The 27,203-nt window shown below is 37.6% G+C and overlaps 1 protein-coding gene across 3 annotated transcripts in view; it reads left to right on the top strand.

The window, feature by feature from the left end:
- Window positions 1–27,203, top strand: part of LOC133577244 (kinase suppressor of Ras 2-like) — a 303,350-nt gene that overhangs the window by 184,765 nt on the left and 91,382 nt on the right. For all 3 annotated transcript variants that reach the window (XM_061930914.2, XM_061930922.2, XM_061930905.2), the window contains 6 exons: window positions 4,557–4,640; window positions 4,747–4,832; window positions 22,488–22,508; window positions 22,722–22,831; window positions 26,391–26,559; window positions 26,653–26,694. In XM_061930914.2, the coding sequence (XP_061786898.1) occupies window positions 4,557–4,640; window positions 4,747–4,832; window positions 22,488–22,508; window positions 22,722–22,831; window positions 26,391–26,559; window positions 26,653–26,694 (512 nt within the window). The remainder of the gene's footprint in view (window positions 1–4,556; window positions 4,641–4,746; window positions 4,833–22,487; window positions 22,509–22,721; window positions 22,832–26,390; window positions 26,560–26,652; window positions 26,695–27,203) is intronic.

Here is a 27,203-nt window from a genome sequence, read left to right as displayed (position 1 = left end):
GTTTAAATATCACTAAAACATAAAATTATTGCATTAATTGGCTTTTATTTTATTGTGCTGTTTAAAATATTGAAAACTATTTTTTGATATTTTTTTTCAGCATTTTATTGACTCCAATGAGGGTCACAGGAGGCTCCATAAGACTTTGGTATTCACTGCTCAAATTAAGATATAAATATGAATAAATAAAACATGTTTAAATATAACTAAAACATTAAATTCATGCATTAATTGGCCTTTATTTTATTGTGCTGTTTAAAATATTGAAAACTATTTTTTAGTATTTTTTTTCAGTATTTTATTGACTCCAATGAGGGTCACATGAGGCTCCATAAGACTTTGGTATTCACTGCTCAAATTAAGATATAAATATTAATAAATAAAACATGTTTAAATATAACTAAAACATTAAATTCATGCGTTAATTGGCCTTTATTTTATTGTTCTGTTTAAAATATTGAAAACAATTTTTTTTTATAATTTGTTTTCAGCATTTTATTGACTCCAATGAGGGTAACAGGAGGCTCCATAAGACTTTGGTATTCACTGCTCAAATTATCATCTAATAATTAATAAATAAAATATGTTTAATTATCGCTAAAACATCAAATCAATACATTAATTGGCTTTTGTTTTATTGTGCTGTTTAAAATATTGAAAACTATTTTTAAATAATTTTTTTCAGCATTTTATTGACTCCAATGAGGGTAACAGGAGGCTCCATAAGACTTTGGTATTCACTGCTCAAATTAACATATCATTATTAATAAATAAAATATGTTTAAATATGGGCTTCACGATGGCAGAGGGGTTAGTGCATCTGCCTCACAATACGAAGGTCCTGAGTAGTCTTGGGTTCAATCCCGGGCTCGGGATCTTTCTGTGTGGAGTTTGCATGTCCTCCCCGTGACTGCGTGGGTTCCCTCCGGGTACTCCGGCTTCCTCCCACCTCCAAAGACATGCACCTGGGGATAGGTTGATTGGCAACACTGAATTGGCCCTAGTGTGTGAATGTGAGTGTGAATGTTGTCTGTCTATCTGCGTTGGCCCTGCGATGAGGTGGAGACTTGTCCAGGGTGTACCCCGCCTTCCGCCCGATTGTAGCTGAGATAGGCTCCAGCGCCCCCCGCGACCCCAAAAGGGAACAAGCGGTAGAAAATGGATGGATGGATGTTTAAATATCACTAAAACATAAAATTATTGCATTAATTGGCTTTTATTTTATTGTGCTGTTTAAAATATTGAAAACTATTTTTTAATATTTTTTTTCAGCATTTTATTGACTCCAATGAGGGTCACAGGAGGCTCCATAAGACTGGTATTCACTGCTCAAATTAAGATATAAATATTAATAAATAAAACATGTTTAAATATAACTAAAACATTAAATTCATGCATTAATTGGCCTTTATTTTATTGTGCTGTTTAAAATATTGAAAACAATTTTTTTTATAATTTTTTTTCAGCATTCTTATTGACTCCAATGAGGGTAGTAACAAGAGGCTCAATAATACTTTGATATTCACTGCTCAAATTAATATCTAATTATTAATAAATAAAACATGTTTAAATATCACTAAAGCATAACATTATTGCATTAATTGGCCTTTATTTTATTGTGCTGTTTAAAATATTGAAAACTATTTTTTAATAAGTTTTTTCAGCAATTTATTGACTCCAATGAGGGTAACAGGAGGCTCCATAAGACTTTAGTTTTCACTGCTCAAATTAGACTTAGACTTAGACTTAGACAATTAACATTGTCCTTTATTAAATTAATTTAATTAATAAATTAAAATACAATAATAAATTACTAATACATTAATAAATGTTAATAAAATTAATAAATTAATTTTATTAAATTAACATCTAAATATTAATAAATAAAACATGTTTAAATAGAACTAAAACATTAAATCAATACATTAATTGGCCTTTGTTTTATTGTGCTGTTTAAAATATTGAAAACTATTTTTTAGTATTTTTTTTCAGCATTTTATTGACTCCAATGAGGGTAAAAGAAGGCTCCATAAGACTTTGGTATTCACTGCTCAAATCAGACTTAGACTTAGACTTAGACAATTAACATAGTCTTTTATTAAATTAATTTACTTAATAAATTTAAAATTTTAATAAATTATTAATTATAATAATAAATTATTAATACATTAATACATGTTAATAAAATTAATAAATACATTTTATTAAATTAGCATCTAAATATTAATAAACAAAACATATTTAAATATAACTAAAACATTAAATTAATACATTAATTGGCCTTTATTTTATTGTGCTGTTTAAAATATTGAAAACTATTTTTAAATCATTTTTTGTCAGCATTTTATTGACTCCAATGAGGGTAACAGTAGGCTCCATAAGACTTTGGTATTCACTGCTCAAATTAATATCTAGTTATTAATATATTAAAAAAATGTTTAAATATAACTACAACATTAAATTAATACATTAATCTGCCTTTATTTTATTGTGCTGTTTAAAATATTGAAAACATTTTTTTTATTTGAAACGGGCAAAGAAAGTGGGCAAAGTGGCAAAGCGAACCCTCTAGCCGCCTCCAAATGTAATCTATCAAGCTGTTATTGGAGGATTAAGGCTGGTTTTTGGAGAGGAATGGGCGTCCCCGTGTTGACACATTGTTGAGATAAGTCTGTGAGTGTATTTCAGCATGAGCCGCGGGGGCTTTTCCTGGCGCCGGGTTCGCCCTTAATGTCACGCCGTCGCTCATCCGAGACAGCGGAGGCCACCGGGCGTCAGTCACGGCAGCGCCGACTCATTAATAAAGAGATTTGGGTTCTGTCAGACCGCATTAGTCACCTGCCATTAGCCAGGCGGCCGCCGCGCACTAACCAGGCGGCCTGCCCGTAAATACAGCCGCTCCGTCTGAGCGCGCTCCAAATTGGTCGTTTTCAGGCTTTTGTTTATTGGGGAGGCGGCGCCGTTTTAGCAGCTCACACTCACTGTCGAGGGAAGAATATTTGAGGTGGTGGAATACGCTGGAACTTGCAAAGGAAACCGCCCATCCAAATGATGAGAATCAGGTGTCCTAATCACTTGGTGATTGGCCACAGGTGTATAAAACCAAGCACTTAGGCATGGAAACTGTTTCTACAAAGAATGGGCCGCTTTCAGTGATTTCCAGCGTGGAACTGTCATAGGATGCCACCTGTGCAACAAATCCAGTCCAGTCCATAGTGGATCTAACATAATAGTGAGAGTCCAGTCCATAGTGGATCTAACATAATAGTGTGAGAGTCCAGTCCATAGTGGATCTAACATAATAGTGTGAGAGTCCAGTCCATAGTGGATCTAACATAATAGTGTGAGAGTCCAGTCCATAGTGGATCTAACATAATAGTGTGAGAGTCCAGTCCATAGTGGATCTAACATAATAGTGAGAGAGTCCAGTCCATAGTGGATCTAACATAATAGTGAGAGTCCAGTCCATAGTGGATCTAACATAATAGTGTGAGAGTCCAGTCCATAGTGGATCTAACATAATAGTGAGAGTCCAGTCCATAGTGGATCTAACATGATAGTGAAAGTCCAGTCCATAGTGGATCTAACATAATAGTGTGAGTCCAGTCCATAGTGGATCTAACATAATATTGTGAGAGTCCAGTCCATAGTGGATCTAACATAGTAGTGAGAGTCCAGTCCATAGTGGATCTAACATAATAGTGAGAGTCCAGTCTTTAGTGGATCAAACATAATAGTGTGAGAGTCCAGTCCATAGTGGATCTAACATAATAGTGAGAGTCCAGTCCATAGTGGATCTAACATAATAGTGTGAGAGTCCAGTCCATAGTGGATCTAACATAATAGTGAGAGCCCAGTCCAAAGTGGGGCCAGCAGGAGACCATCTCGAGCTGAGACGGGTCAGCAGCACAGAGATGTCCTCCTGGTAGGGGTGTATCCCTTTATGGAGGATGCCTGTGCGTGACCTAGTTTAACGTGGGGAGACTGGTGTACAGACAGTCACCACACGATCCTTGACAGAATCGGGTCAGGGTCCAGTGGCATGGAGTCCAAGACGATTGGGGACCTTTTTCTGCTGCAGCCTTCTTCCGCCGTTGAGGTCTTCACCGTATCCCTGGCTAGGGGGCAGTCATGTACTAGGCCTTTGCCAAGGGCCACCTGGGGTAACAGTAGTAAAGGGGTTAACCTCCTAGTGCCCCAAGACCCCATAGAGGAGCCTCCACTGTTTGACGTCATGCCCACCCTGAAATTCAGCAGTGTTTTTAGTTGATGAACAGTAAACACACACTTAGTTCATTTTGGTCCTTGTTGAGGCTTCTTTTGGAGTTGTGTAGGAACAACAACAAGACAAAGAAAAAGCCAAACAGACACAAGTTAATTAGTGGACTTTTAGAGCCCGCTAGAGACGCGGTGTTCCTCCATGAAAAGATTTTTCTTCCCAACGGGTTGAAAAGGTCACACAATCCACGTTAAGGTCGCTCGGATTGACTCGCGACGCCCGCAAATGTCACGTCCTCCACCATTGTTACTTCTTCTTCTTCTTCTTCTGCCTGCAGGTTTTCCACAAAGTACTGGATGTCACAGACATGCACCGTGTGTGGGAAGGGAATGTTGTTTGGACTCAAATGTAAAAACTGCAAGTACGTAACTCGGCCATGAATGTCGACAATCAAACAAAAGCAATGTAACTTGACGCAATCGTGTGTGTGTGTGTGTGTGTGTGTGTGTGTGTGTGTGTGCACGCAGGCTGAAGTGCCACAACAAATGCACCAAAGAAGCACCGCCCTGCCATTTACTCATCATACAACGAGGCGGCAGAGAGTCTTTCAAAGGTAAACTGCAAAAAGTGAAATCTAAGTAAGATGAAATATGTCAAATAAGGGTGATATTTGCAACATATAAGTGAAAATCCAGTCCATAGTGGATCTAACATAATAGTGAGAGTCCAGTCCATAGTGGATCTAGCATAATAGTGAGAGTCCAGTCCATAGTGGATCTAACATAATAGTGAGAGTCCAGTCCATAGTGGATCTAACATAATAGTGAGAGTCCAGTCCATAGTGGATCTAACATAATAGTGAGAGTCCAGTCCATAGTGGATCTAACATAATAGTGAGAGTCCAGTCCATAGTGGATCTAACATAATAGTGTGAGAGTCCAGTCCATAGTGGATCTAGCATAATAGTGAGAGTCCAGTCCATAGTGGATCTAACATAATAGTGTGAGAGTCCAGTCCATAGTGGATCTAACATAATAGTGAGAGTCCAGTCCATAGTGGATCTAACATAATAGTGTGAGAGTCCAGTCCATACTGGATCTAACATAATAGTGAGAGTCCAGTCCATAGTGGATCTAGCATAATAGTGAGAGTCCAGTCCATAGTGGATCTAACATAATAGTGTGAGAGTCTAGTCCATAGTGGATCTAACATAATAGTGTGAGAGTCCAGTCCATAGTGGATCTAACATAATAGTGAGAGTCCAGTCCATAGTGGATCTAACATAATAGTGAGAGTCCAGTCCATAGTGGATCTAACATAATAGTGTGAGAGTCCAGTCCATAGTGGATCTAACATAATAGTGAGAGTCCAGTCCATAGTGGATCTAACATAATAGTGTGAGAGTCTAGTCCATAGTGGATCTAACATAATAGTGTGAGAGTCCAGTCCATAGTGGATCTAACATAATAGTGAGAGTCCAGTCCATAGTGGATCTAACATAATAGTGAGAGTCCAGTCCATAGTGGATCTAACATAATAGTGTGAGAGTCCAGTCCATACTGGATCTAACATAATAGTGAGAGTCCAGTCCATAGTGGATCTAGCATAATAGTGAGAGTCCAGTCCATAGTGGATCTAACATAATAGTGTGAGAGTCTAGTCCATAGTGGATCTAACATAATAGTGTGAGAGTCCAGTCCATAGTGGATCTAACATAATAGTGAGAGTCCAGTCCATAGTGGATCTAACATAATAGTGAGAGTCCAGTCCATAGTGGATCTAACATAATAGTGAGAGTCCAGTCCATAGTGGATCTAACATAATAGTGAGAGTCCAGTCCATAGTGGATCTAACATAATAGTGTGAGAGTCCAGTCCATAGTGGATCTAACATAATAGTGAGAGTCCAGTCCATAGTGGATCTAACATAATAGTGAGAGTCCAGTCCATAGTGGATCTAACATAATAGTGTGAGAGTCCAGTCCATAGTGGATCTAACATAATAGTGAGAGTCCAGTCCATAGTGGATCTAGCATAATAGTGAGAGTCCAGTCCATAGTGGATCTAACATAATAGTGTGAGAGTCCAGTCCATAGTGGATCTAACATAATAGTGAGAGTCCAGTCCATAGTGGATCTAACATAATAGTGAGAGTCCAGTCCATAGTGGATCTAACATAATAGTGTGAGAGTCCAGTCCATAGTGGATCTAACATAATAGTGAGAGTCCAGTCCATAGTGGATCTAACATAATAGTGAGAGTCCAGTCCATAGTGGATCTAACATAATAGTGTGAGAGTCCAGTCCATAGTGGATCTAACATAATAGTGAGAGTCCAGTCCATAGTGGATCTAGCATAATAGTGAGAGTCCAGTCCATAGTGGATCTAACATAATAGTGAGAGTCCAGTCCATAGTGGATCTAACATAATAGTGAGAGTCCAGTCCATAGTGGATCTAACATAATAGTGAGAGTCCAGTCCATAGTGGATCTAACATAATAGTGTGAGAGTCCAGTCCATAGTGGATCTAACATAATAGTGAGAGTCCAGTCCATAGTGGATCTAACATAATAGTGAGAGTCCAGTCCATAGTGGATCTAACATAATAGTGTGAGAGTCCAGTCCATAGTGGATCTAACATAATAGTGAGAGTCCAGTCCATAGTGGATCTAACATAATAGTGAGAGTCCAGTCCATAGTGGATCTAACATAATAGTGTGAGAGTCCAGTCCATAGTGGATCTAACATAATAGTGAGAGTCCAGTCCATAGTGGATCTAGCATAATAGTGAGAGTCCAGTCCATAGTGGATCTAACATAATAGTGTGAGAGTCCAGTCCATAGTGGATCTAACATAATAGTGAGAGTACAGTCCATAGTGGATCTAACATAATAGTGTGAGAGTCCAGTCCATAGTGGATCTAACATAATAGTGAGAGTCCAGTCCATAGTGGATCTAACATAATAGTGAGAGTCCAGTCCATAGTGGATCTAACATAATAGTGTGAGAGTCCAGTCCATAGTGGATCTAACATAATAGTAAGATTTTATGTTAGAGTGTTTTACTTGTTTTAAGTGTTTTGGTCCTAAATGATCTCAGTAAGATATTACAGCTTGTTGCTGAGATTTGATGACCTATATTGAGTAAAACATGCTTGAAACTAGAATATCAAGTGTTGCAAAGCTGTGTCAGCAACACTCACAAGTATAAAACTACTTTTTTACAGTAATAATGTATTACTTCAAGCATGACAACAACAAAAAATCATGCTGTCATGCTGACATATCATTATGTCAAGATAATGGCACTAGAATTTACTTCATTTAAGAATATTTTTCAACATATTGAGCAAAACGGTCTCTTTTTAAAAAAATATTTCTTATTAGTGAGAATATACTTATTTTAAGGTAATTTTGGGTTCATTGAGGTTTGCTAATTTTACTTGTTTTGGAAAGTCTTGACCAGCCGAATTTTCTTGTTCTATTGGCAGATCATTTTGCTTAGTTCAAATAAAATACCCCTCATTTTTGTAATTTTTTTCTTGTTTTTGAACACTTTGCAGTGTGTTATCTCCTGAAAAAAATGCAGTCTTGACGTCTGCAATTAATATTAATTTTAGGTCTTTTTGAACTTTAAAGTACTGTTTGTGTAGAGATTAAACCATTTTGGTCCCAGTATTGATGCCTGGGCACGCCGTAAGATATATTTAGGGCAGCAGATCTATGTTCGCCTCCCTCCCTGTTGGTTAAAGGGGAACTGTACTTTTTTTTTGCACTTTGCCTATCATTCACAATCCTTACACTGCAAAAAGTGAAATCTAAGTAAGATGAAATATCTCAAATACGGGTGATATTTGCTTATTTTGGGTTGAATTTATTTAACACAAAAGTTGAGTTATGCTAACTCAATGTGGGTTGATTCATAACCCAACTATTGGGTTGAATGTTTTCAACACAAAATCTGAGTAAAGCTCACTACAATGTTGGGTTATTCCAAACCCAACTATTGGGTTGAATTTATTTAACACAAAAGTTGAGTTATGCTGACAATGTGGGTTGATTCATGACCCAACTATTGGGTTGAATTTATTTAACACAAAAGTTGAGTTATTCTAACTCAATGTTGGTTGATTCATAACCCAACTATTGGGTTGAATGTATTCAACACAAAAGCTGAGTAATGCTCACTACAATGTTGGGTTATTCCAAACCCAACTATTGGGTTGAATTTATTTAACACAAAAGTTGAGTTATGCTGACAATGTTGGTTGATTCATAACCCAACTATTGGGTTGAATTTATTTAACACAAAAGTTGAGTTATGCTGACAATGTTGGTTGATTCATAACCCAACTATTGGGTTGAATTTATTCAACACAAAAGTTGAGTTATGCTAACTCAATGTGGGTTGATTCATGACCCAACTATTGGGTTGAATTTATTTAACACAAAAGTTGAGTTATGCTGACAATGTTGGTTGATTCATAACCCAACTATTGGGTGGAATTTATTCAACACAAAAGCTGAGTAATGCTCACTACAATGTTGGGTTATTCCAAACCCAACTCTTGGGTTGAATTTATTTAACACAAAAGTTGAGTTATGTTAACTCAATGTTGGTGGACTCATAACCCAGCTATTGGGTTGAATTTATTTAATTTTTCTCACTAAGCAGATTTTATGTTAGTCTTTTACTTGTTTTAAGTGTTTTGGTCCTAAATGATCTCAGTAAGATATTACAGCTTGTTGCTGAGATGTGATGACCTATATTGAGTAAAACATGCTTGAAACTAGAATATCAAGTGTTGCAAAGCTGTGTCATCAACACTCACAAGTATAAAACTACTTTTTTTTAAAGTAATCATTTCTTATTTCAAGCATGAAATAAAAAATCATGACTTTGACACAATTGTGTCTCATAATTAAAACAGATGACAGCCAAATGGACTTTGCTGTTTTATTTTTAATGAAACAATAGAAAATAGGTACTCATATAGTAGTACAGTTGGCACAGTACAGTAAACTGACAGTTAATATTTAAACATTTAACATTTCAAACAATTTTGAACAGAAATAGCTCATGCACATTCAGATAAATTCTTCAAAATTACAATAAAAGAAATTTGGGCGGGGGTCGGGCTGTATATATGCGCACTAATTGACTGAAAGAGCACACATTTGGCACGATAATGTCATGTTATCCATGGAAAAATGCATTTTTAGACAATATGATTTGCCTGAGCGGCTGGGAAACTTGTTGCCTTTCCATTAAGAACAATAAATGAGTTTTTAGTACAAGTTTGCTGGTTTCATGAAATGTAATGCAGAGCGCATATCATTATGTCAAGATAATGGCACTAGCATTTAGAATATTTTAAAAGGTCTCTTTTTTTTTCTACCAAGAAAAGTGCACTTGTTATTAGTGAGAATATACTTATTTTAAGGTATTTTTGGGTTCATTGAGGTTAGCTAATTTCACTTGTTTTGGAAAGTCTTGACAAGCCAAATGTTCTTGTTCTATTGGCAGATAATTTTGCTTAGTTCAAATAAAATACCCCTCATTTTTTATTTATTTTTTTCTTGTTTTTGAACACTGACTTTTTGCAGTGAAATTACTTTAAAAAATCCTTATTATAGTTTTTTACTTGCTGTATTTTGAATGTTTTTGTGGTCTTACAAGTTCTTTCAGTAAACCCTACTGCAGGGGTGTCAAACGTACGGCCCACAAACAGGTTTTATCCGGCCCCGCGGGATGAGTTTGCTAAGTATAAAAATGAGCCAACATTTTTTTATGAAAGAAACCGCTGTTCTAAATGTGTCCACTAGATGTCGCAATAGCAATTCTTTGTAGATGGTGCTACGTATGTAAAAAAAAAAAAAAAAAGAAACCACATGATTAGAGATGTCCGATAATGGCTTTTTTGCCGATATCCGATATTCCGATATTGTCCAACTTCTAAATTACCGATTCCGATATCAACCGATACCGATATATTCATTCGTGGAATTAACACATTATTATGCCTAATTTTGTTGTGATGCCCCGCTGGATGCATTAAACAATGTAACAAGGTTTTCCAAAATAAATCAACTCAAGTTATGGAAAAAAATGCCAACATGGCACTGCCATATTTATTATTGAAGTCACAAAGTGCATTATTTTTTTTTAACATGCCTCAAAACAGCAGCTTGGAATTTGGGACATGCTCTCCCTGAGAGAGCATGAGGAGGTTGAGGTTGGGGGGATGGTGGGATGGGGTGGGGGAGGGGCGAATAATTCAACTTTTGTGTTAAATAAATTCAACCCAATAGTTGGGTTATGAATCAACCAACATTGTTTTGGCAAACTCTACATAAGGCCAAAGCCTTCACCCAAGCAGAAGGGCCTCATGTCCAAATGTCAGTAATTCCAGTTCTGTCCTCTGGGGGGAAATGGGAGCCAAACTGACATTTGGACATGAGGCCCTTCTGCTTGTGTGAAGGCTTTGGCCTTATGTAGAGTTTGCCAAAACACCTCCCACTCAATCTTTCCATGTATACATCGGGAAGATTGCCGACTGTAGGCAAACTAAGTGCACGTGATTGGTTTTGGTGGTTGTGCCAAGATTTTCTATTCCTGTTCCTCAGCAGGTAGTAGGACAACCAACCGTCTTACGTCTCTGTGCAGAACGGTGGCTTGAAGCTTTTCCTTTCTGCTGCTTGAGTTGGGATGGCTGGTCTTTGCCTTTGGGACTTTTGTCAGGGGGACACAGTAGCTTGGGAAAACCCGGATGCTTGCACTCGTCCACCACAGACCAGAGTCCTGGTCTTTGTATACCACCAGCCTGTCAGTAGTTGAGTTTTGGAAGATTGCGCCCTCTTGTGCTGCAAGAAAAATGTCTCTCAGGGCATCTTTCCTTTCTTCCACAGAGATGGCTCCTCTGGAGTAGACTGCCTCCCACTTTGGGCCATGCAAAGCCTGAACTTGTTGACGGAACCTTTTTGCTGCCCTCCAGACCATTGCAACTATTTTGACCAGTCTGGTCAGGACACTGAACCGTTTGACATCCACAAGGCTTTGAACAATTGACCCCCCTGTTGGCCGTCTCTGTTCTGTTTGGAGTTGGTTTCGATTGTGTTCGGGCTCTTTTTCCAGCAACTGTTTCCGAGCTTGGGCCCTTGTCAACATAGCAGCATATGCCTTTCTCTGCAACTTATTGATGCTCTCTCTGGCGGTGGTTGCTAGTTCCTTAGCAGATTTGGTTGGCCACTCACTTTCTGGCAGACTCAAGAACTCGGGTCCATTTTGACACTCTGAATGTTCATCCAGATCTTGAGGGCCTGCTCCTCTGGTGATGACATCTGCAATGTTTTGTGACCCAGGGATCCACAACCAGTCTTGTACTGCTGTGCTGCTTTGAATCTCTCCGATCCGGTTGGCAAAGAATGTTTGATAGCCATAGCTTTCTCGCTGTATTGCCCCGAGGACTGTTTGACTGTCAACAAAGTGAAACCACTTTTTGACTTGGATTTGGCCGTGCAGTTCGAAGAACTTCCTGAGTCGTGAGGCAAACACTGCTCCACACATTTCTGCTTTGACAGCATCACCTTTGTGGTCCAAGGGAGTTAGCTTTGCTTTGGATTCAACCAGTCTGATGATGGGACCCAGGTCTGTGATCCATCTCAGGTACATCACCGCTCCGTAAGCATGCTCACTTCCATCAGAGAATGTGATCGCCGAGGGTGGTTCAATAATTAAGCATTTGGGGGTTAGAGCCCTGGTGAACAGGATCTTGCTGAGTTGATGGTACTGTTCGAACAGATCGATTGCATCACCTCTGAGGTCATCTGAGAGTGCAATGTCCCACGTATCTTTGACTGGACGGCTTTCAGCCTTTGCCTCTTGAAAGGCCTTCCGTACCAGAATAGCTCCCTTCTGCTTGGCAGGAGTTACAAGGCCAACTGGGTCGTACAGTCCTGACACTTGACTGAGAAGTTCTCTTCTTGTCAAAGGGTTGGGTGTCATGGCTCTGATTTCCTCTTGCAGAAGGTCTTCACCCAGCCGCATCTTTTGCTTCCTCTTTGAAAAGTTGATTCCGATTCTGACATGGAGCTTATCTTCCTCGACTCTGTAGCCCAGACCGAGTGCCTTGTTGTCATCATCGCTCATCTGGTTTGGTAAGATAATGGTATTTTTCATTGTCCTTTCCTCTTCAGAGCGCTCCTTCCTCCCACTGTGGCCAGTGAAGACCCATGGCTTCAACTCAAACCCCCCGGCCTTCAGGATCCTCTCCACGTTGGCTGTGATGATGTTTAGCTGATCAAGGTTGTTGTGGGAAGTGAGGATGTCATCAACATAGCTGTCGTTGTGAAGCACTCGATGCTCCTCTTCAAGATGGGCAAAGAGAGGGAGGTTTGCAGTTTCACGCATTGCCAGCTGCACTATGCACCCTGCTGGTTTGTCTCCTATGTTCACTCTTGTTAGGTTCCTTATCCAGTTGTTCCAGCTGCTCATATATGCTCTCTTGCTCTTTGAGGAAGTCCAAGAGACCGTCAAACCTGCTTGCTGGAGTCACAGCATTCCTGGTGTCTGCTGCATAGATGAGCCATTCCTTTCTGAGAGGTCCTGGGAGTTTCCCCTCAATCGACTTGGTCACAAGTGGGTTTTTGATGGCACCGGTGTCCCCAAGCTCACTGAGATCTTGAAGCGCCTTCTCCACATCTTGGATTAGCTCCACGACTTTTCGCGGCTGGTTACTTTTGACGGGTTGGATTCTTTGCAACTCCTCCACTATCTCTATAGCAATGGAAGTCCGGTTGCCATAGCGGTTCTCCAGAACACGGAAGATGTCATCGGCAGTGTTATGAGTGGTGAGACGAAGGTCTTTCCTGATCTTGTCCTCAACACTGTCCAGCAATTGGGCCTTCTTCACCTCCTTGGAACCAGTTGGCTCACCTTGTCTCTGGAGTGCTTCCCAGTCCTTTTTCCACCTGTGGAATTCACGTTTGTTTCCAGTGAATTTAGGAAGGGCTGTGGGTTTCAACTTGATGGCTGGCACAGGATGACTGGGAGCAATTAGTTCCCTCCTGACTTCTTCCTTTATCCTCTGTTGTATGAAGTCAGCCTTCTTGGAAACCAACTTGGTGGTCTGTAGTTCCAGACCTTTTAAGCTTGTCCGAATTTTAACTACTGTTTCTTCAGGGACCCATTGTCTCCACCGACCATGCACCTCCTTTGCAGTCTTCACCAGTCCTTCCAGGTGGTTCAGCATGAACTCATATCCATCCAGGTTCATATCCTCCGGTTCCACAGCAGTGGTGCGTCTACACTCCTCATCTGCTGCCAGAAGAGCTATGGACATTTCATCTTTTCCAAACTTGTACCACAGGGCCTTCTGGAGTTGACCTTTGACCTTTGCCCGCTTTGACTCACACTCCCTTGAAGTATTTATCCAGATCTTCTTGTTGCTCTTGGGTGAGTTCAGTTTCTCCATCTTTTAGCTGTGTCAGAAGTTTGGCCTCTACCTTGTCATTGGCTTCCATGACTTTGTCAACTGCTGCGATGAGTGTCTTGAAACGGTCTCTGAGCTCCTCCTCAGACAAGTCATCATGGTTCCTGGTGAGGCTGTTGACAAGGCGGGTGAATGATGCTTTTGCAGTTGTCCTCTCGGTCTTTAGCTGGTCAAGCACCTTCTTGTCAGCCATATTTACAGCACAAGTGGAGTTGGAGTAAATTTGGTGAAATTAACTTTTAAATCTTTGGTCCAGATCTCCTTTTCCTGGTTGTCCAGTGGGGGATCGGTTTTTCACTGCCAAGTTATGTTTTGTTTGTTTGTTTGTTTTCTCCCCTAACTTGAAAAGGGTTTGACTTTTTGACCAGGGGTTACACTGGGACTTCACTCTTTGTTTTAATCCAATGATAAGACAAATCTCTGTTTATCCGTTTATTTTGGACTTGATTGTCTCTTTTTTTCATTGAATAGATGTAAGGTGAAAAACCTTTGGAAAAGGTGGACAAATACAAAAGCAATTAGGTACCAATGTAAACAAATTACAATAAACCATTTTTTAAAGTAAAAGTGTTTCCAAAAGTACATGTAGTGACCTTTAACAGCTTGGATTTGGCATTTAAACATTTAACAACCACTTGGCAATTAAAATAAATTCAACACATCAAATCAAAAACATCAAAATAATATAAGTAATCTCACCGTCAGCCACCCTGGTCTCTTTAAACAGTTGTCTCTATTGTATTTGGCAAAATCTCCTCGAGCAGTGTTTGTTGGCCTGAAGTCTGAGCTGGAGCTGCAGACTTCAAAAGAGTGGATTTGATTGCTTCAGGTGAGAGCCTTCCTGATTACTGATGATGGTCTTCAGCTGTTGGGAAATGTTGTCAGTAATTCCAGTTCTGTCCTCTGGGGGGAAATGGGAGCCAAACTGACATTTGGACATGAGGCCCTTCTGCTTGGCTGAAGGCTTTGGCCTTATGTAGAGTTTGCCAAAACAAACATTGAGTTAGAATAATTCCATTTTTGTGTTAAATAAATTCAACCCAATACTTGGGTTATGAATCAACCAACATTGTCAGCATAACTCAACTTTTGTGTTAAATAAATTCAACCCAATAATTGGGTTTGGAATAACCCAACATTGTAGTGAGCATTACTCAACTTTTGTGTTGAATAAATTCAACCCAATAGTTGGGTTATGAATCAACCAACATTGAGTTAGAATAACTCAACTTTTGTGTTAAATAAATTCAACCCAATAGTTGGGTTATGAATCAACCAACATTGAGTTAGAATAACTCAACTTTTGTGTTAAATAAATTCCACCCAATAGTTGGGTTATGAATCAACCAACATTGAGTTAGAATAACTCAACTTTTGTGTTAAATAAATTCCACCCAATAGTTGGGTTATGAATCAACCAACATTGAGTTAGAATAACTCAACTTGGGTGTTAAATAAATTCAACCCAATAGTTGGGTTATGAATCAACCAACATTGTCAGCATAACTCAACTTTTGTGTTAAATAAATTCAACCCAATAGTTGGGTTATGAATCAACCAACATTGAGTTAGAATAACTCAACTTTTGTGTTAAATAAATTCCACCCAATAGTTGGGTTATGAATCAACCAACATTGAGTTAGAATAACTCAACTTTTGTGTTAAATAAATTCCACCCAATAGTTGGGTTATGAATCAACCAACATTGTCAGCATAACTCAACTTTTGTGTTAAATAAATTCAACCCAATAATTGGGTTTGGAATAACCCAACATTGTAGTGAGCATTACTCAGCTTTTGTGTTGAATACATTCAACCCAATAGTTGGGTTATGAATCAACCAACATTGAGTTAGAATAACTCAACTTTTGTGTTAAATAAATTCAACCCAATAGTTGGGTTATGAATCAACCAACATTGTCAGCATAACTCAACTTTTGTGTTAAATAAATTCAACCCAATAGTTGGGTTATGAGTCAACCAACATTGAGTTAACATAACTCAACTTTTGTGTTAAATAAATTCAACCCAATAGTTGGGTTTGGAATAACCCAACATTGTAGTGAGCATTACTCAACTTTTGTGTTGAATAAATTCAACCCAATAGTTGGGTTATGAATCAACCAACATTGAGTTAGAATAACTCAACTTTTGTGTTAAATAAATTCAACCCAATAGTTGGGTTATGAATCAACCAACATTGAGTTAGAATAACTCAACTTTTGTGTTAAATAAATTCCACCCAATAGTTGGGTTATGAATCAACCAACATTGAGTTAGAATAACTCAACTTTTGTGTTAAATAAATTCAACCCAATAGTTGGGTTATGAATCAACCAACATTGTCAGCATAACTCAACTTTTGTGTTAAATAAATTCAACCCAATAGTTGGGTTTGGAACAACCCAACATTGTAGTGAGCATTACTCAGATTTTGTGTTGAATACATTCAACCCAATAGTTGGGTTGTGAATCAACCAACATTGAGTTAGAATAACTCAACTTTTGTGTTAAATAAATTCCACCCAATAGTTGGGTTATGAATCAACCAACATTGAGTTAGAATAACTCAACTTTTGTGTTAAATAAATTCCACCCAATAGTTGGGTTATGAATCAACCAACATTGAGTTAGAATAACTCAACTTGGGTGTTAAATAAATTCAACCCAAAAGTTGGGTTATGAATCAACCAACATTGTCAGCATAACTCAACTTTTGTGTTAAATAAATTCAACCCAATAGTTGGGTTTGGAACAACCCAACATTGTAGTGAGCATTACTCAGATTTTGTGTTGAATACATTCAACCCAATAGTTGGGTTGTGAATCAACCAACATTGTCAGCATAACTCAACTTTTGTGTTAAATAAATTCAACCCAATAGTTGGGTTATGAGTCAACCAACATTGAGTTAACATAACTCAACTTTTGTGTTAAATAAATTCAACCCAATAGTTGGGTTTGGAATAACCCAACATTGTCGTGAGCATTACTCAGCTTTTGTGTTGAATACATTCAACCCAATAGTTGGGTTATGAATCAACCAACATTGAGTTAGAATAACTCAACTTTTGTGTTAAATAAATTCAACCCAATAGTTGGGTTATGAATCAACCAACATTGTCAGCATAACTCAACTTTTGTGTTAAATAAATTCAACCCAATAATTGGGTTTGGAATAACCCAACATTGTAGTGAGCATTACTCAACTTTTGTGTTGAATAAATTCAACCCAATAGTTGGGTTATGAATCAACCAACATTGAGTTAGAATAACTCAACTTTTGTGTTAAATAAATTCAACCCAATAGTTGGGTTATGAATCAACCAACATTGAGTTAGAATAACTCAACTTTTGTGTTAAATAAATTCCACCCAATAGTTGGGTTATGAATCAACCAACATTGAGTTAGAATAACTCAACTTGGGTGTTAAATAAATTCAACCCAATAGTTGGGTTATGAATCAACCAACATTGTCAGCATAACTCAACTTTTGTGTTAAATAAATTCAACCCAATAGTTGGGTTATGAATCAACCAACATTGAGTTAGAATAACTCAACTTTTGTGTTAAATAAATTCAACCCAATAGTTGGGTTATGAATCAACCAACATTGAGTTAGAATAACTCAACTTTTGTGTTAAATAAATTCCACCCAATAGTTGGGTTATGAATCAACCAACATTGAGTTAGAATAACTCAACTTTTGTGTTAAATAAATTCCACCCAATAGTTGGGTTATGAATCAACCAACATTGAGTTAGAATAACTCAACTTGGGTGTTAAATAAATTCAACCCAATAGTTGGGTTATGAATCAACCAACATTGTCAGCATAACTCAACTTTTGTGTTAAATAAATTCAACCCAATAGTTGGGTTTGGAACAACCCAACATTGTAGTGAGCATTACTCAGATTTTGTGTTGAATACATTCAACCCAATAGTTGGGTTGTGAATCAACCAACATTGTCAGCATAACTCAACTTTTGTGTTAAATAAATTCAACCCAATAGTTGGGTTATGAGTCAACCAACATTGAGTTAACATAACTCAACTTTTGTGTTAAATAAATTCAACCCAATAGTTGGGTTTGGAATAACCCAACATTGTCGTGAGCATTACTCAACTTTTGTGTTGAATACATTCAACCCAATAGTTGGGTTATGAATCAACCAACATTGAGTTAGAATAACTCAACTTTTGTGTTAAATAAATTCAACCCAATAGTTGGGTTATGAATCAACCAACATTGTCAGCATAACTCAACTTTTGTGTTAAATAAATTCAACCCAATAGTTGGGTTATGAGTCAACCAACATTGAGTTAGAATAACTCAACTTTTGTGTTAAATAAATTCCACCCAATAGTTGGGTTTGGAATAACCCAACATTGTCGTGAGCATTACTCAGCTTTTGTGTTGAATACATTCAACCCAATAGTTGGGTTATGAATCAACCAACATTGAGTTAGAATAACTCAACTTTTGTGTTAAATAAATTCAACCCAATAGTTGGGTTATGAATCAACCAACATTGTCAGCATAACTCAACTTTTGTGTTAAATAAATTCAACCCAATAGTTGGGTTATGAGTCAACCAACATTGAGTTAGAATAACTCAACTTTTGTGTTAAATAAATTCCACCCAATAGTTAGGTTATGAATCAACCAACATTGAGTTAGAATAACTCAACTTTTGTGTTAAATAAATTCCACCCAATAGTTGGGTTATGAATCAACCAACATTGAGTTAGAATTACTCAACTTTGGTGTTAAATAAATTCAACCCAATAGTTGGGTTATGAATCAACCAACATTGTCAGCATAACTCAACTTTTGTGTTAAATAAATTCAACCCAATAGTTGGGTTTGGAACAACCCAACATTGTAGTGAGCATTACTCAGATTTTGTGTTGAATACATTCAACCCAATAGTTGGGTTGTGAATCAACCAACATTGTCAGCATAACTCAACTTTTGTGTTAAATAAATTCAACCCAATAGTTGGGTTATGAGTCAACCAACATTGAGTTAACATAACTCAACTTTTGTGTTAAATAAATTCAACCCAATAGTTGGGTTTGGAATAACCCAACATTGTCGTGAGCATTACTCAGCTTTTGTGTTGAATACATTCAACCCAATAGTTGGGTTATGAATCAACCAACATTGAGTTAGAATAACTCAACTTTTGTGTTAAATAAATTCAACCCAATAGTTGGGTTATGAATCAACCAACATTGAGTTAGAATAACTCAACTTTTGTGTTAAATAAATTCAACCCAATAGTTGGGTTATGAGTCAACCAACATTGAGTTAACATAACTCAACTTTTGTGTTAAATAAATTCAACCAAATAGTTGGGTTTGGAATAACCCAACATTGTAGTGAGCATTACTCAACTTTTGTGTTGAATAAATTCAACCCAATAGTTGGGTTATGAATCAACCAACATTGTCAGCATAACTCAACTTTTGTGCTGAATAAATTCAACCCAATAGTTGGGTTATGAATCAACCAACATTGTCAGCATAACTCAACTTTTGTGCTAAATAAATTCAACCCAATAGTTGGGTTATGAATCAACCAACATTGTCAGTTTAACTCAACTTTTGTGTTAAATAAATTCAACCCAATAGTTGGGTTATGAATCAACCCACATTGAGTTAACAAAACTCAACTTCTGTGTTAAATACATTCAACCCAATAGTTGGGTTTGGAATAACCCAACATTGTAGTGAGCATTACTCAGATTTTGTGTTGAATAAATTCAACCCAATAGTTGGGTTATGAATCAACCAACATTGTCAGCATAACTCAACTTTTGTGCTAAATAAATTCAACCCAATAGTTGGGTTATGAATCAACCAACATTGAGTTAGAATAACTCAACTTTTGTGTTAAATAAATTCAACCCAATAGTTGGGTTTGGAATAACCCAACATTGTCGTGAGCATTACTCAGCTTTTGTGTTGAATACATTCAACCCAATAGTTGGGTTATGAATCAACCAACATTGAGTTAGAATAACTCAACTTTTGTGTTAAATAAATTCAACCCAATAGTTGGGTTATGAATCAACCAACATTGTCAGCATAACTCAACTTTTGTGTTAAATAAATTCAACCCAATAGTTGGGTTATGAGTCAACCAACATTGAGTTAGAATAACTCAACTTTTGTGTTAAATAAATTCCACCCAATAGTTGGGTTATGAATCAACCAACATTGAGTTAGAATAACTCAACTTTGGTGTTAAATAAATTCAACCCAATAGTTGGGTTATGAATCAACCAACATTGTCAGCATAACTCAACTTTTGTGTTAAATAAATTCAACCCAATAGTTGGGTTTGGAACAACCCAACATTGTAGTGAGCATTACTCAGATTTTGTGTTGAATACATTCAACCCAATAGTTGGGTTGTGAATCAACCAACATTGTCAGCATAACTCAACTTTTGTGTTAAATAAATTCAACCCAATAGTTGGGTTATGAGTCAACCAACATTGAGTTAACATAACTCAACTTTTGTGTTAAATAAATTCAACCCAATAGTTGGGTTTGGAATAACCCAACATTGTCGTGAGCATTACTCAGCTTTTGTGTTGAATACATTCAACCCAATAGTTGGGTTATGAATCAACCAACATTGAGTTAGAATAACTCAACTTTTGTGTTAAATAAATTCAACCCAATAGTTGGGTTATGAATCAACCAACATTGTCAGCATAACTCAACTTTTGTGTTAAATAAATTCAACCCAATAGTTGGGTTATGAGTCAACCAACATTGAGTTAGAATAACTCAACTTTTGTGTTAAATAAATTCCACCCAATAGTTGGGTTATGAATCAACCAACATTGAGTTAGAATAACTCAACTTTGGTGTTAAATAAATTCAACCCAATAGTTGGGTTATGAATCAACCAACATTGTCAGCATAACTCAACTTTTTTGTTAAATAAATTCAACCCAATAGTTGGGTTTGGAACAACCCAACATTGTAGTGAGCATTACTCAGATTTTCTGTTGAATACATTCAACCCAATAGTTGGGTTGTGAATCAACCAACATTGTCAGCATAACTCAACTTTTGTGTTAAATAAATTCAACCCAATAGTTGGGTTATGAGTCAACCAACATTGAGTTAACATAACTCAACTTTTGTGTTAAATAAATTCAACCCAATAGTTGGGTTTGGAATAACCCAACATTGTCGTGAGCATTACTCAGCTTTTGTGTTGAATACATTCAACCCAATAGTTGGGTTATGAATCAACCAACATTGAGTTAGAATAACTCAACTTTTGTGTTAAATAAATTCAACCCAATAGTTGGGTTATGAATCAACCAACATTGAGTTAGAATAACTCAACTTTTGTGTTAAATAAATTCAACCCAATAGTTGGGTTATGAGTCAACCAACATTGAGTTAACATAACTCAACTTTTGTGTTAAATAAATTCAACCCAATAGTTGGGTTTGGAATAACCCAACATTGTAGTGAGCATTACTCAACTTTTGTGTTGAATAAATTCAACCCAATAGTTGGGTTATGAATCAACCAACATTGTCAGCATAACTCAACTTTTGTGCTAAATAAATTCAACCCAATAGTTGGGTTATGAATCAACCAACATTGTCAGTTTAACTCAACTTTTGTGTTAAATAAATTCAACCCAATAGTTGGGTTATGAATCAACCCACATTGAGTTAACAAAACTCAACTTCTGTGTTAAATACATTCAACCCAATAGTTGGGTTTGGAATAACCCAACATTGTAGTGAGCATTACTCAGATTTTGTGTTGAATAAATTCAACCCAATAGTTGGGTTATGAATCAACCAACATTGTCAGCATAACTCAACTTTTGTGCTAAATAAATTCAACCCAATAGTTGGGTTATGAGTCAACCAACATTGAGTTAGAATAACTCAACTTTTGTGTTAAATAAATTCAACCCAATAGTTGGGTTTGGAATAACCCAACATTGTAGTGAGCATTACTCAACTTTTGTGTTGAATAAATTCAACCCAATAGTTGGGTTATGAATCAACCAACATTGAGTTAGAATAACTCAACTTTTGTGTTAAATAAATTCAACCCAATAGTTGTGTTATGAATCAACCAACATTGAGTTAGAGTAACTCAACTTTTGGGTTGAATAATTCAACCCAACAGTTTGGTTGGGAATAACCCAACATTAAGTTATCATTACTCAACTTTTGGGTTAAATAATTCAACCCAATAGTTTGGTTGGGAATAACCCAATATTAAGTTATCATAACTCAACTTTTTGGTTGAATAATTCAACACAAAACCTGGGTTGAAAAAATTAACCCAAAATGTTGAGTTAAATAAGGGAAACATAATAAAATAAAATAAAATAAAATAACAAATAAATAAATAAATAAATAAATAAATAAAATAAGTATTTTTCTGAACCAGCAGTTGGGTTAAAATTGGGTTATTTTTTAACCCAACATTTTTTAGTGTGTAACATGCAAGAATACACATTTTCCTTACTAGATTTTGTGTTTTGTTGTGGATGTTTTTCCCACTATTTCAGTTATTACACAATTGTTGCATCGTGATACAGTATCGCAGGTTACTTCTCACCTCATTTGACGTAGTCCGAGTTAAATACTTTTAGCTGAATCAGGCTGTTAATTGAAGGGCTTGTGGCGCAATAACGTAAACTCCATCATCTGCTTTCACAACTGAAATTAATTTGTCTTTCTACCCTTCCCCCGCTCTCTCTCTCCGCCTTCACTAAGATCACCAAGGAATGACTCAAGGTGAGTAACGCTAATTAATTCCCACTCAGTGCACTTTCCTTCTTTATGTTTTTATGAGATAATACAGTACTGTAAATGCAGGCAGTCGCCTGATAAAGCATAATTAAGGAAAACCTATTAGGGGACTTTTGTTTCAGTTAAAACGCCCACACTTGCTTATTATTCTCATAATTGCGCCGTTTGTCTTTCTTCTTCTTTGCTTCCCTTTTGCAGTAGCTCGTCTGGTGCGGACCGAGTCGGTGCCGTGTGACATCAACAACCCACTCAGGTACACCGACCTGCACATCAGTCAGACGCTTCCCAAAACCAACAGAATCAACAAGGTGAGTGTCGCCAACCACAATAATAATAATAATAATAATAATTATAGATTTTATTTGTAAAAAGCACTTTACATTGAGTAAACAACCTCAAAGTGCTACAGTGTATTAAAAAAATAATAATAATAAAAGAAGGGTTTTTAAGCCTTTTTTAAAAGCATCCACAGTCTGTGGTGCCCTCAGGTGGTCAGGGAGAGCGTTCCACAGAAAGCCCGGTCTCCCATTGTTTGTAGCTTTGTCCAATGGTATAACATCTCTTATTTGGCTCTGTTTCCATGGTGATCCGTGTTGCCGTGTAAACCTGAAGGCATCCAACATCTATAAATTAGGACTACCGTATTTTCCGCACTATAAGGCGCACCTAAAAACCACAAATTTTCTCAAAAGCTGACAGTGCGCCTTATAACCCGATGCGCTTTATATATGGATTAATATTAAGATTCATTTTCATAAAGTTTCGATCTCGCAACTACGGTAAACAGCCACCATCTTTTTTCCCGGTAGAACAGGAAGCGCTTCTTCTTCTACGCAAGCAACCGCCAAGGCAAGCACCCGCCCCCATAGAACAGGAAGCGCTTCTTCTTCTACTGTAAGCAACCACCCGCCCGCGTAGAAGAAGAAAAAGCGCGCGGATATTACCGTACATTTCATTTCCTTTGTGTGTTTACATCTGTAAAGACCACAAAATGGCTCCTACTAAGCGTCAGGGATCCGGTTCATGAAAAGACGCAATCTCTCCATCCGCACACGGATTACTATTTCACAGCAACTGATATTCCTGTGAACCGCACTGTGGATACAACGGGAGCACGTACGGTGAATATTCGCACCACAGGGAATGAGAAGTCATCCTTCACTGTGGTTCTAGCTTGCCATGCTAATGGCCAGAAACTTCCACCCATGGTGATATTCAAAAGGAAGACCTTGCCAAAAGAGACCTTTCCAGCCGGCGTCATCATAAAAGCTAACTCGAAAGGATGGATGGATGAAGAAAAGATGAGCGAGTGGTTAAGGTAAGTTTAAGTTTACGCGAAGAGGCCGGGTGGCTTTTTTCACGCAGCTCCGTCCATGTTGATATACGACTCCATGCGCGCCCACATCACGCTGGTTTTTAATATATTATTAAAGTTTGACTGACCTATCTGACTGTTTTTTTGACATTCCTTTAGCGCAGTTAGATGCGGCTTACAACACGGGGCGGCTTATAGGTGGACAAAGTTTTGAAATATGCCGTTCATTGAAGGCGCGGCTTATAACCCAGGGCGCCTTATGGTGCGGAAAATACGGTACACTGATTGGCTATTTGTTGTCTTTGCGGCTTTAAATTAGTCAATGGAAAGTCTTTAGCACAGTAAAGTGCTTGTCGACAATTTGTCTATGTGATGTTCGCGCAAGGTTGCAAAAATATCGCAACAGTACATTTGTTTGTGTGCGTGACAAAGTTGTGGCACATGATTCTTAAATGTTTTTCGATTACTATAAAAATAAAAAAATCGTCAAGGTTGTTTTCATTGTTTATAAAAACACGTACAGTACACGACACTTACACTGGACAAAAGTATTGGGACACTTCGGACTAAAAGTAGACAAAAGTTTTGGGACACTTATGACTACCACCGGACAAAAGTATTGGGACACATAGGATGACAACTGGACAAAAGTATTGGGACACTTATGACTACAACTTGACAAAAGTATTGGGACACTTAGGATGCCAACTTGACAAAAGTATTGGGACACTTTGGACTAAAAGTAGACAAACTTTTGGGACACTTAGGACTAAAACTGGACAAAAGTATTGGGACACTTAGGACTACCACTGGAAAAAAGTATTGGGACACCTACACTGGACAAATGTATTGGGACACTTAGGACTACAACTTGACAAAAGTATTGGGACACTTACTACTAAAACTGGACAAAAGTATTGGGACACTTAGGACTAAAACTGGGCAAAAGTATTGGGACACTTCGGACTACCACTTAACAAAAGTATTGGGACACTTAGGACTAAAACTGGACAAAAGTATTGGGACACTTAGGACTACCACTGGAAAAAAGTATTGGGACACCTACACTGGACAAATGTATTGGGACACTTAGGACTACAACTTGACAAAAGTATTGGGACACTTACTACTAAAACTGGACAAAAGTATTGGGACACTTAGGATTACAAAAAGGTAACGTAGATTACTCCCCCCAAAAATGTATTGTTTTTGAAAACTTTTGTTTTGTCCAAAACCAAGGGCCTGGTTTACTAAAATCAAAATACCTCGCACTTAAAGGGGAACATTATCACAATTTCAGAAGGGTTAAAACCATTAAAAATCAGTTCCCAGTGGCTTATTTTATTTTTCGAAGTTTTTTTCAAAATTTTACCCATCACGCAATATCCCTAAAAAAAGCTTCAAAGTGCCTGATTTTAACCATCGTTATATACACCCGTCCATTTTCCTGTGACGTCACATAGTGAAGCCAACACAAACAAACATGGCGGATAGAACAGCAAGCTATAGCGACATTAGCTCGGATTCAGACTCGGATTTCAGCGGCTTAAGCGATTCAACAGATTACGCATGTATTGAAACGGATGGTTGTAGTGTGGAGGCAGGTAGCCAAAACCAAATTGAAGAAGAAACTGAAGCTATTGAGCCATATCGGTTTGAACCGTATGCAAGCGAAACCGACGAAAACGACACGACAGCCAGCAACGACGAATTCGGCGATCGCCTTCTAACCAACGATTGGTATGTGTTTGTTTGGCATTAAAGGAAACTAACAACTATGAACTAGGTTTACAGCATATGAAATACATTTGGCAACAACATGCACTTTGAATAACTCAACTTTTGTGTTAAATAAATTCAACCCAATAGTTGGGTTTGAAATAACCCAACATTGTAGTGAGCATTACTCAGCTTTTGTGTTGAATACATTCAACCCAATAGTTGGGTTATGAGTCAACCAACATTGAGTTAACATAACTCAACTTTTGTGTTAAATAAATTCAACCCAATAGTTGGGTTTGGAATAACCCAACATTGTAGTGAGCATTACTCAGATTTTGTAAATAAATAAATCATGTTCCTACCCGCACGTCCTGTCCGGAGTGGTCCGTCTGCATCCCGGGGGGAACGAACCCTGCAGTAAGCTGTGACCCCCCCAATCGTAACAAATATAGTGTATATAAATATATAACATAATATAAATCACAATACAGTACTGTATTGTGATTTATATTGTGCTCCAAATGTACAAACTTTTACTAAAATATAGACTTATGTCGAGACTGGAATCCATTATTCATATTAGTTTTTTATGTCGAAATTTGCTTCAATATACAAACTTTTATGTTTACGAACCCTGTTCAAGAACCCATTAAGTTTGTAAATTGAGGTTCCACTGTACTTCCTGTACATTAGGCTAATTGAAGCAGTTGAGGCTCATTATGACGAGACGTTCTACGTGTTACCCGCCTTTAAGGAAGTAAATCCACCTCCAAACGTCCAATCCCACATCGTAGACTTGAGGCCACAAATAAGCTCTCTCTTCTCCTCAGGACCACATCCCGGTCCCGTACCAGCCGGACTCCAGCAGCAATCCCTCGTCCACCACCTCCTCCACACCCTCGTCTCCGGCCCCGCCCCTGCCCAGCAGCGCCACGCCCCCGTCGCCGCTGCACCCATCCCCGCAGTCCGCCCGGCAACAGAAACAGTTCAACTTGACAGGTGGGGGGACAAACCATATTAGGATTATATGAATGGAAAAAAACTCACCATGTTTACATTTTTTAATGACAAACATGTCTTTTGTCTGTGCAGCGTCCAGTTACTTCAAGTACAAACAGCAGTTTATTTTTCCAGGTAATGAACTTTCAATTTCTATTCATACAAATTATGAGGAATTAATTCATCTGTTCCCAGGTCAAACTAAGGTTGTACGGTATACCGGTATACCAATACTAATGAATCATATTCCGTACTATACCGCCTCTGAAAAGTACCGTTCCGCCACCCAAATTTGTGGTATCATCCAAAACTAATGTAAAGTATCCAAACAACAGAAGAAAAAGTGATTATTACATTTGAACAGAAGTGTAGATAGAACATGTTGAAGCAGATATTAACAGTAAATGAACAAGTAGATTAATAATTCATTTTCTACCGCTTGTCCTTAATCATTTTGACAAAATAATAGAATGAAAAATGACACAATGTGTTACTGTATATAGATAAATTCGGAGCCTTTGTTTGTTTACTTACTACTAAAAGACAAGTTGTCTTGTATGTTCGTTATTTTATTTAAGGACAGACTTGCAATAAAAAAACATATGTTTAATGTACCCTAAGATTTTTTTTGTTAAAATAAAGCC

Source organism: Nerophis lumbriciformis, linkage group LG38, assembly GCF_033978685.3.
Source record: "Nerophis lumbriciformis linkage group LG38, RoL_Nlum_v2.1, whole genome shotgun sequence".
Classification (NCBI taxonomy): Eukaryota; Metazoa; Chordata; class Actinopteri; order Syngnathiformes; family Syngnathidae; genus Nerophis; species Nerophis lumbriciformis.
The sequence above is the reverse complement of the archived record's forward strand: the minus strand, read 5'-3'. Positions and strand labels throughout refer to the sequence as shown.